We start from the raw sequence: 11,196 nt of genomic DNA, 5'->3' as shown, positions 1-11,196 counted from the left end.
CAGCTAACCTGGCTACAAGGTTGAGCTCAATTCAGGAAGTACACTGAAATTCCAATTCTCGTCAATAAAGAACATTTGGAATTTGGTTTACTTTCTCTATTGACTGGAATTGAAATGGAATTGAGCCCAACCCTGTCTGGCTGTATCATATAAAATACCCACTGGGCAAAAACTGGTTGAATCAACGTTATTACAGCATTTCAACCAATTTTTTTTTATCTGCGATGAAATTCAATCAATGTGGAAAACTGATTGGATTAGAAAGTTATCAACCAATGGGAATTTAGTCTATTTTACACCCATCTTTTAACCTAACTCCAATGTCATCGTGACATTTTTAGTTAATTTCACATTGGATTCATGTTAGTTGACAACTCAACCAAATATAAATGAAAACTAGATGTTGAACTGACGTCTGTGCCCAGTGGGTACATAGCCTACATTATACCACTGCAGCCCATGTCTGTAAAACTGTGCTTCTGCTTCTTATACTTCTGGAAACAACCACAGGCTCTTCTCATGGAATTTGTAAGTTATTTCATTTGTCTGTTTTTATTTTCAGGACAAAAACAATGAATGTCTATGGTATTAGTTTTGTATCTCCTTTTCGTGGAGCTGATTGTTTTAAGCGTTTAGCTTTGCTAAAAAGAACAGCAAGGAGCACTCAGTTCTATTCCAGAACACAGGTAAAGAACACCAAGGGGCACTGAATTCTATTCCAGAACCCAGATAAAGAACACCAAGGAGCACTCAGTTCTATTCCAGAACACAGATAAAGAACACCAAGGAGCACTCAGTTCTATTCCAGAACACAGGTAAAGAACACCAAGGAGCACTCAGTTCTATTCCAGAACACAGGTAAAGAACACCAAGGAGCACTCAGTTCTATTCCAGAACACAGGTAAAGAACACCAAGGAGCACTCACTATTCAGAACAGGTAAAGAACACCAAGCACTCAGTTCTATTCCAGAACACAGGTAAAGAAAGGAGCACTCAGTTCTATTCCAGAACACCAAGGAGCACTCAGTTCTATTCCAGAACACAGGTAAAGAACACCAAGGAGCACTCAGTTCTATTCCAGAACACAGGTAAAGAACACCAAGGAGCACTCAGTTCTATTCCAGAACACAGGTAAAGAACACCAAGGAGCACTCAGTTCTATTCCAGAACACACGTAAAGAACACCAAGGAATTATTTTCCAGAAACCAGGTAAAGAAGACTAAAACTATTGAGAGCCAATAGACTCATTCTGACTGGTCTGAATGTTCACTTAAAATAAATCTTCCCTGGTATTAGTTTCTACCACTATTTAACAACACATGTATCTTATTGTGTAGTTAAATCAGACCCAGTTCTGATTGTTATTTTGTTGTGTTGAGCGAGAGCTCCCTTGGTGGGCTTCAAGCTCCCCTGATATCAGCGCTACTGTATTAATGTGATGTGACTGAGCTGAAGGCCTGAGCTTCCCTTGCCTCCGCCTCACGTGGGATCCTTTGTCTTCTATGCCAGGTCCATGGACATTATAGACCGCGTTCCCCTGCTCAGACATTGCTGGACTCAACCAATGGTTGAGTGCCACTTCATTGACTGTGCTGTCGGGCACCAAACCGATATAACATGATGTGGTTATCTGATCGGTTGTAAGATCTGGAATGCATCAGCAACATCTGGCCAGAGGAACACACCCATATATAAAACGACAGGCCTGAGATACACTACCATGGCAACCTTAATTCATACTGTCAGGCAGCCAAAACTGACTAATCACAGCAGCTTCCTCCTTTCCTATGTTTGACAAGGAATGTGCGTGATTGGCTGTAGAGGAGAAAGGTGGTGTTGTGGGTGTGCCTTAGATGGGTTTAGAATAGAACTCACCTGGGCTGCGTTCAGCAGGGCACGACGTTGTGGAATTGTGTCAGCTCTATTCATAGCATTTCTCTCTGCAGTGTTCAGTGTATTACAACCTGCTGAATGCAGCCCTGCTGAAGTTAGACTTCTGTAGACTGCATTTTAATCATCACTCTTATCATTTGTATTGCATGAATGTTGCACATTTTATGTTCTGGAAATAATCTGGGATTCACAGATTATTTATTAAAAACAACACATTAAAACTGCCGTCGTCTATAACTTTCTATAATTTACATTTTCAAATGTATTAGATACTGATCTGAGAATTGTTCATATTTTGACTTAGAGCGGAAGTATACAGACCCCTGTATTTTCCCCCACATTTTATTACATTAGCCTTATTCTAAAATTATTTAAATACATATAAAACAATCCTCAAACTACAGACAATAACCCATAATGACAAAGCAAAAAAGTGACATTTTCGCTAATTTATATAAAAAAATTAAAAAACAGAATTACCTTATTTACCTAAGTATTTAGACCCTTTGCAATGAGACTCAATTGAGCTCATGATCATCCTTGAGATGTTTCTACAACTTGGAGACCACCTGTGGTAAATTTGATTGAACATGAAAAGGCACACACCTGTCTATATAAATGTCCCACAGTTGACAGTGGATGTCAGAGCAAAAACCAAGACATGAGGTCAAAGCAATTGTCCATAGAGCTCCGAGACAGGATGGTGTCGAGGCAACGATCTGGGGAAAGGTACCAACAAATGTCTACAGCATTGAAGGTCCCAAGAACACAGTGGCCTCCATCATTCTTAAAATGGAAGAAGTTTGGAACCACCAAGACTCTTCCTAGAGATGGCAGCACTGCCAAACTGAGCAATCGGGGGAGAAGGGCATTGGTCGGGGAGGTGACCAAGAACCCGATGGTCACTCTGACAGAGCTCTAGATTTCATCTGTGGAGATGGTTGTCCTTCTGGAAGGTTATCCCATCTCTGCAGCACTCTACCAATCAGGCCTTTCTGATAGTGGCCAGGCACACGACAGTATGCTTGGAGTTTGCCAAAAGGAACCTAAAGACTGACCACAAGATACAAGGTTCTCTGGTCTGATAAAACCAATATTGAACTCTTTTGGCCTGAATGCCAAGCGTCACATTGGGGAAAAACCAGGCACCATCCATACGGTGAAGCATGGTGGTGGCAGCATCATGCTGTGGGATGTTTTTCAGCGGCAGGGACTGGGAGACTAGTCAGGATCGAGGCAAAGATAAACAGAGCAATGTACAGAGAGATCCTTGATGAAAACCTGCAGCAGAGCGCTCAGGACCTCAGACTGGGGTAAAGGTTCACAATCCAACAGGACAACAACCCTAGGTACACAGCCAAGACAACGCAAGAGTGGCTTCGGGACAAGTCTCTGAATGTCCTTGAGTGGCCCTGCCAGAGCCTGGACTTGAACCCGGTCGAACATCTCTGGAGAGACCTGAAAGTAGCTGTGCAGTGATACTCCCCATATCCAACCTGACAGAGCTCGAGAGGATGTGCAGAGATACAGGTGTGCAAAGCTTGTAGCGTCATACCCAAGACTCAAGGCTGTAATCGCTGCCAAAGGTGCTTCAACAAAGTAGAGTAAAAAGGTCTGAATACTTACGTAAATGTAATATCTCAGTTTTTCTTTTGTAATACATTATTTTTTAAACAAGTCTTTGCTTTTGGGTTTGTTGATTGAGGGGGAAATCAATTTTAGAATAAGGCTTTAACGTAACAAAATGTGGAAAAAGTCTCCGAATGCTCTGTCAGTATTTAGGTTTTTACTGATCAATCAGAAATCGATATATAATAAAAAATAAAATAAAAACAGGCACAAAAACATTTAAATAAAAATGGTTTATTCTCTTTAATATAGTATTTGTTCTATCCATAGCAGAAAAGAGCCTCCATGCCACTCAGTGCTATTATAGCTCTGACCCCAGGCCAGTGCAGCTCCATACTGACCAACACACATCTCACAGCACAACACCAGTGCCAAACTGACCTGGAGTCAGTCTCTGTATCACATCTGACATCAGCTTATTTGAAAACAGGGGAGTGGAGCTGGGTGGGGTGGGGAGCGGGCAGGGATTTCAGGGGGGGCAGTTCTAGGAGGCAATATCACACCTTATAGCTTGGATCCGAGACGTTGTGTGTGACTGGGGCCAAGCAACGCTAGAACCCACGTTGTGAAAGATTTAGGTTTAATCCAAGAGTGTTGTGTGTGTTGCAAGTTGACTTCTTGCTCCAGTATGGCTGTAGACTTGGAGGCAGATCGTTTCTGCCACGAAAGGGTCACAAGTTGAGGTAACAAAGGTTTTCCTGGACGGCAAGAAGGAATAGAGACACGATCAAAAGAATGGAAGTCTGAGCTTGTTACAATCTGGGTGTTTCTGTGCAGGTGCAGGCATGTGTGTGTGGACAGGTGTGAGAATGTGTACATGTCAGGGTTCTCTCCAGGATTATTTATCAAGGTGGTGCAGCTGAGCAGGTGTTTTCAACACCTGTAACTGACATTTCCTGCAATCTACTCAGAAATATTGAAGTATTTTATTTTACATAATGGCGCTGCCAGTCCACCAGGTGGCGCCGCTCGAACATTCTTTGGGGAGAACTCTGTCTGTATGTTACCTCCTCTCTGTCCATCATGTTGCATTGGATCCACTTATTGCCTTGGTGTCTGTGTTGGAGATGGTCTGTTCATTCAGCACTGGATCTGAGGGACACAGAACATGGTAGTCAGGAGACCATCTCTTTCCAATTCACTCTTCATCAGTACAGATCAAGTTTAAAGGGACAGTGAGAGATTTCTGCAATAAAGTTCTGTTACAGTCAGATGAAAAGGTCTTAAAGGGATACTTCAGGATTTTTGCAATGATGTCCTTTATCTACTGCAGGCATGCTAGCAGATACCCATAGACTTCCAGTCATTGTGCTAACGCTAATTAGCATTGGCTCGTGAAACTTCCTCTAACTTCCTTCATACTGGACACAGAAACATAAAAATAGTATCTACAAGTTCAACTGACTATGGAGAAGTACATAAATGGCCTCTGACAAAATCCCAAAGTATCCCTTTAATTGGCAAAAATCTGGAACCATCCCTTTAAGGGTTTGAACTGCTTCTAACTATTTACACAACATCACATAAGTACATTTGCATAAATAATTGCATACTGGACACAGAATGAGTGCCCTTCACTGCCTAGCATTGAGTCCATGGACAGGGATGGAGAGAGACAGCGAAAGACAGACGGAGGAACGAGGAAAGATGGGGTGAAAGAGTGAGACTAGAGTTGAGTGGTCTTGGTGCAGCACTCTGGTGCTCAACATCCCAAAAATCGCTCAGCACATAATAAAGAAACCCACAGCTCCAAATTCGCTCCATTCATTTTCAAATGCATACAATACAAGTCAAAAGTTGACACACCTACTCAATCAAGGGTTTATCTTTATTTTTACATTTTAGAATAATACATTGTAGAAAATTGTTTTTAAAAAATAAAGAAAAACCCTGGAATAAGTAGGTGTCCAAACTTCTGACTGGACCGGTCTCTACTTTAGTGACGACACACCGTTTGGTTTTGATGTAGGTTATCATAATGGGGCGGCAGGTAGTGGTTGGAGCGTTGGACTTGAAACCGAAAGGTTGCAAGATCGAATCCCCGAGCTGACCAGGTAAAAAAAAAAAAAAATGCCGTCAACCCCACTGTTCCTAGGCCAGTCAACCCCACTGTTCCTAGGCCAGTCAACCCCACTGTTCCTAGGCCAGTCAACCCCACTGTTCCTAGGCCAGTCAACCCCACTGTTCCTAGGCCAGTCAAACCCACTGTTCCTAGGCCAGTTAACCCACTGTTCCTAGGCCAGTCAAACCCACTGTTCCTAGGCCAGTCAAACCCCCAGTTAATAGGCCGTCATTGTAAATAAGAATTTATTCTTAACTGACTTGTTAAAATAAAGGAAAAATAAATAAGAAGCTTCAACATGGCATCGGCTCCTGAACAAGGACCAAGCTGATGATATGTGGCGGCCATGTTAAGCTATTAGCTGATGATGTGTGGAGGCCATGTTAAGCTATTAGCTGATGATGTGTGGCGGCCATGTTAAGCTGATGATGCTTAAGCTATTAGCTGATGATGTGTGGCGGCCATGTTAAGCTATTCGCTGATGATGATGTTAATGGCGGCCATGTTAAGCTATTCGCTGATGATGTGTGGCGGCCATGTTAAGCTATTCGCTGATGATTTTAAGCTATGATGTGTGGCGGCCATGTTAACTATTCGCTGATGATGTGTGGCGGCCATGTTAAGCTATTCGCTGATGATGTGTGGCGGCCATGTTAAATTCGCTGATGATGTGTGGCGGCCATGTTAAGCTATTCGCTGATGATGTGTGGCGGCCATGTTAAGCTATTGTGTGGCGCTGATGATGTGTGGCGGCCATGTTAAGCTATTAGCTGATGATGTGTGGCGGCCATGTTAAGCTATTAGCTGATGATGTGTGGCGGCCATGTTAAGCTGATGTGTGGCGGCCATTTAGCTGATGATGATGATGTGTGGCGGCCATGTTAAGCTATTAGCTGATGATGTGTGGCGGCCATTAAGCTATTAGCTGATGATGTGTGGCGGCCATGTTAAGCTATTAGCTGATGATGTGTGGCGGCCATGTTAAGCTATTAGCTGATGATGTGTGGCGGCCATGTTAAGCTATTAGCTGATGATGTGTGGCGGCCATGTTAAGCTATTAGCTGATGATGTGTGGCGGCCATGTTAAGCTATTAGCTGATGATGTGTGGCGGCCATGTTAAGCTATTATGTGATGTGTGGCGGCCATGTTAAGCTATTAGCTGATGATGTGTGGCGGCCATGTTAAGCTATTAGCTGATGATGTGTGGCGGCCATGTTAAGCTGCTGATGATGTGTGGCGGCCATGTTAAGCTATTAGCTGATGATGTGTGGCGGCCATGTTAAGCTATTAGCTGATGATGTGTGGCGGCCATGTTAAGCTATTAGCTGATGATGTGTGCGGCCATGTTAAGCTATTAGCTGATGATGTGTGGCGGCCATGTTAAGCTATTAGCTGATGATGTGTGGCGGCCATGTTAAGCTATTAGCTGATGATGTGTGGCGGCCATGTTAAGCTATTAGCTGATGATGTGTGGCGGTTAAGCCATGTTATAGCTGTTAAACTATTAGCTGATGATGATGTGGCGGATGTTGTGGCTGATGTGTGGCGGCCATGTTAAGCTGATGATTAGCTGATGATGTGTGGCGGCCATGTTAAGCTATTAGCTGATGATGTGTGGCGGCCATGTTAAGCTATTAGCTGATGATGTGTGGCGGCCATGTTAAGCTATTAGCTGATGATGTGTGGCGGCCATGTTAAGCTATTAGCTGATGATGTGTGGCGGCCATGTTAAGCTATTAGCTGATGATGTGTATGTTAAGCTATTAGCTGATGATGTGTGGCGGCCATGTTAAGCTATTAGCTGTTAAGCTGCTGATGATGTGATGTTAAGTGTTAGCTGATGCGGCCATGTTAAGCTATTAGCTGATGATGTGTGGCGGCCATGTTAAGCTATTGAGCTGATGATGTGTGTGGCGGCCATGTTAAGCTATTAGCTGATGATGTGTGGCGGCCATGTTAAGCTATTAGCTGATGATGTGTGTTAAGCGGCCATGCCATTAGCTGATGATGTGTGGCTGTTAGCTGCTGATGATGTGTGGCGGCCATGTTAAGCTATTAGCTGATGATGTGTGGCGGCCATGTTAAGCTATTAGCTGATGATGTGTGGCGGCCATGTTAAGCTATTAGCTGATGATGTGTGGCGGCCATGTTAAGCTATTAGCTTTTAGCTGATGATATGTGGCGGCCATGTTAAGCTATTAGCTTTTAGCTGATGATATGTGGCGGCCATGTTAAACTATTAGCTTTTAGCTGAAGTGTGGCCGATATGCTTTTAGCTGATGATATGTGGATGTGTGGCCATGTTAAACTATTAGCTTTTAGCTGATGATATGTGGCGGCTGTTAAGCTATTAGCTTTTAGCTGATGATGTGTGGCGGCCATGTTAAACTATTAGCTGATGATGTGTGGCGGCCATGTTATTAGCTGAGCTGTTAGCTGATGATATGTGCGGCCATGTTAAACTATTAGCTTTTAGCTGATGATGTGTGGCGTTAAGCTATTAGCTTTTAGCTGATGATGTGTGGCCGATGTTAAGCTATTAGCTTTTAGCTGATGATGTGTGGCCGATATGTTAAGCTATTAGCTTTTAGCTGATGATGTGTGGCCGATATGTTAAGCTATTAGCTTTTAGCTGATGATGTGTGGCGGCCATGTTAAACTATTAGCTTTTAGCTGATGATGTGTGGCCGATATGTTAAGCTATTAGCTTTTAGTTGATGATGTGTGGCCGATAAAGCTATTAGCTTTTAGCTGATGATGTGTGGCCGATATGTTAAGCTTAGCTTTTAGCTGATGATGTTAAACTATTAGCTTTTAGCTGATGATGTTGTTAAGCTATTAGCTTTTAGCTGATGATATGTGGCGGCCATGTTAAACTATTAGCTGATGATGTGTGGCGGCCATGTTAAGCTATTAGCTGATGATGAAACTGCTTTTAAACTATTAGCTTTTAGCTGATGATGTGTGGCCGATATGTTAAATTAGCTTTTAGTTGATGATGTGTGATGATGTGTGGCGATATGTTAAACTATTAGCTTTTAGCTGATGATGTGTGGCCGATATGTTAAGCTATTAGCTTTTAGTTGATGATGTGTGGCCGATATGTTAAGCTATTAGCTTTTAGCTGATGATGTGTGGCCGATATGTTAAGCTATTAGCTTTTAGTTGATGTGTGGCCGATATGTTAAGCTATTAGCTTTTAGCTGATGATGTGTGGCGGCCATGTTAAACTATTAGCTTTTAGCTGATGATGTGTGGCCGATATGTTAAACTATCAGCTTTTAGCTGATGATGTGTGGCGGCCATGTTAAACTATTAGCTTTTAGCTGATGATATGTGGCTGATAGTTTTTTTTAACATATTAGCTTTTAGATGATGTGTGGCTGATATGTTAAACTATTAGCTTTTAGCTGATGATGTGTGGCGGCCATGTTAAACTATTAGCTTTTAGCTGATGATATGTGGCGGCCATGTTAAACTATTAGCTTTTAGCTGAAGTGTGGCCGATATGTTAAACTATCAGCTTTTAGCTGATGATATGTGGCGGCCATGTTAAACTATTAGCTTTTAGCTGATGATATGTGGCGGCCATGTTAAACTATTAGCTTTTAGCTGAAGTGTGGCCGATATGTTAAACTATCAGCTTTTAGCTGATGATATGTGGCGGCCATGTTAAACTATTAGCTTTTAGATGATATGTGGCTGATATGTTAAACTATTAGCTTTTTCTCCAATCTATTGAATCCCAGATACTTCAGTCGTAACTGGCTCTGTTGTGCTCACATTTCACAGTCGATAGACATCTTTAGCACTGTTACAAACTTACTCTTGTTATTTAATAAAAGCCTTTATATAAATCGTCAATTACAGTGTCCTATTACCTGGTGGACTGATATCTACGTCTCTCTTTATTAGTGGTGTGGAGGCTAAATGAAGACCACAGAACAGGCCGTATTAAGAGAACGGTGATGAAGGGACTTTTAAATGTGGTACCACAGTTAAATTGGAGGAAGAGAAAAGGCCAATGTTTAAAAAAAATAAGATCCTCTCCATGCTTCCGCTCCTCGCTCCGCTCATATCTTCTGCTGTGTGTGATGATCTTAAGGGTTCTACAGTCTACTCAAACCGAGCCGACAGAGGTCTGTTTGTGTCGAGTTCCAAAAATTCTGCCTCACAAATGTTGGTAGAACTACGTATAGAGAGATGGAAACAGACCTCTGTAGGCTCTGTTAGAGTAGACTGTGTAGACCCCTTTACAGAAGTATGGATGCTGCTGGACTTAGAGAGACAGAGAGGACAGACGTGGATCTTACAGAAGTATGGATGCTGCACGGACTCAGGTAGACAGACAGGTGTGTATCTTACAGAAGTATGGATGCTGCATGGCCTCAGCAGCGGTCAGTCTCTGCTGGTGGTCGTAACGTAGCAGCTTGTCCAGCAGGTCCAGGGCCTCAGGGGTCACCAGGTGCTGGTTCTCTGTCTGAACAAACTGCTCCCAGCGCTTCCTCGTCTGCCTGCGGGGAGGAGAGGGGGAGGTACTGTTTGATCTGGTCCAATAAGAAACAGGGAGGTACTGCTTGATCTGGTCCAATAAGAAACACTATTTAGTTTAACATTTCAAAATGTAACGCTACGGTTGTGTTCTGAGGGGGGTATGTTGACACATCGCTTCACAAGTATCGCCGTCCCCGAGGGAACAAACATCCAATAAAAGGAGAGACTGGGAGGCTAAAATGTGAAGGTGATTGGATCTATACTTTGTATTCTATGTCCTTCAGGGTAACACGGAAACAACAGAACACTGGGATGTGGATTTCTACACAATCTATTTCTATCTGAACATTCCACACGGTAGGCTAGCACAGTGGTATGCGCTCCGTGTAAACAAACAGTCTTGCCCACCCACTGCACTAAAACAAATCCCAATAGAGCCACTGAATACCACCCCAGGAGTCCTCAACAGCAGCCCCACCTGAGTGACAGTCTGTTTCTGGCATGTCAGTGCTCTGTCAAATTGTTTGGCTTTTCAATGAGCAATAGACTTGACGAGAGCACAAACAGATGAAGGGGCCAGGCTAGCCCTGTGCTACACCCCCTAGTGGTACTTACTGTCCCAGGAGGTCTTTGAAACGCGTGTCCAGTTCAATGTGGTACTTGTGTAGGTAGCCGAACAGCTCATCTGTCCCAAGAACCTTAGCGATGCGGACCAGCTGGACACAACATGGGGACAGTCAGAGGAACGTTGAGACACACATCTACCATACAGCCACACCTTCTACGTCAAAGATGAACCGTGTTCATAGTGTATTCATGTCGTCATTTAGTTGTAATTATATATATATAAATAAAAAACAGGGTTGTTTGACAATAGAAGTGATGCCATTTCACACTGTGGTATTACATACAAGCATAGTATCATGGACTAGTGTAGTGTGGAGCTGTGTGTGTGTGTGTGTCTGATCGTAGTTGCCCTGTGTGTGTGTGTGTGTGTGTCTGATCGTAGTTGCCCTGTGTGTGTCTGTCTGAGTTGCCCTGTGTGTGTGTGTGTGTGTGGTGTGTCTGATCGTAGTTGCCCTGTGTGTGTGTGTGTGTGTCTGATCGTAGTTGCC

General features: G+C 43.1%; 1 protein-coding gene across 1 annotated transcript in view; it reads right to left on the bottom strand.

Annotated features, from left to right (window-relative positions):
* Positions 1–3,738: 3,738 nt before the first annotated feature.
* The window catches only part of csnk2a2a (casein kinase 2, alpha prime polypeptide a), a 23,367-nt gene continuing 15,909 nt past the window's right edge, over positions 3,739–11,196 (bottom strand). Inside the window, exons 9-12 of the mRNA XM_042318472.1 lie at positions 10,697–10,797; positions 9,953–10,101; positions 4,532–4,616; positions 3,739–4,222 (exon numbers count right to left, since the gene is read on the bottom strand). Of these exons, the coding sequence (XP_042174406.1) occupies positions 4,546–4,616; positions 9,953–10,101; positions 10,697–10,797 (321 nt within the window). The 3' untranslated portion in view covers positions 3,739–4,222; positions 4,532–4,545. The remainder of the gene's footprint in view (positions 4,223–4,531; positions 4,617–9,952; positions 10,102–10,696; positions 10,798–11,196) is intronic.

This window comes from Oncorhynchus tshawytscha, unplaced genomic scaffold (assembly GCF_018296145.1).
Source record: "Oncorhynchus tshawytscha isolate Ot180627B unplaced genomic scaffold, Otsh_v2.0 Un_scaffold_1349_pilon_pilon, whole genome shotgun sequence".
Lineage (NCBI taxonomy): Eukaryota > Metazoa > Chordata > Actinopteri > Salmoniformes > Salmonidae > Oncorhynchus > Oncorhynchus tshawytscha.
Note: the sequence above shows the minus strand (reverse complement) of the source record. Positions and strands in the feature narration are given on the sequence as shown.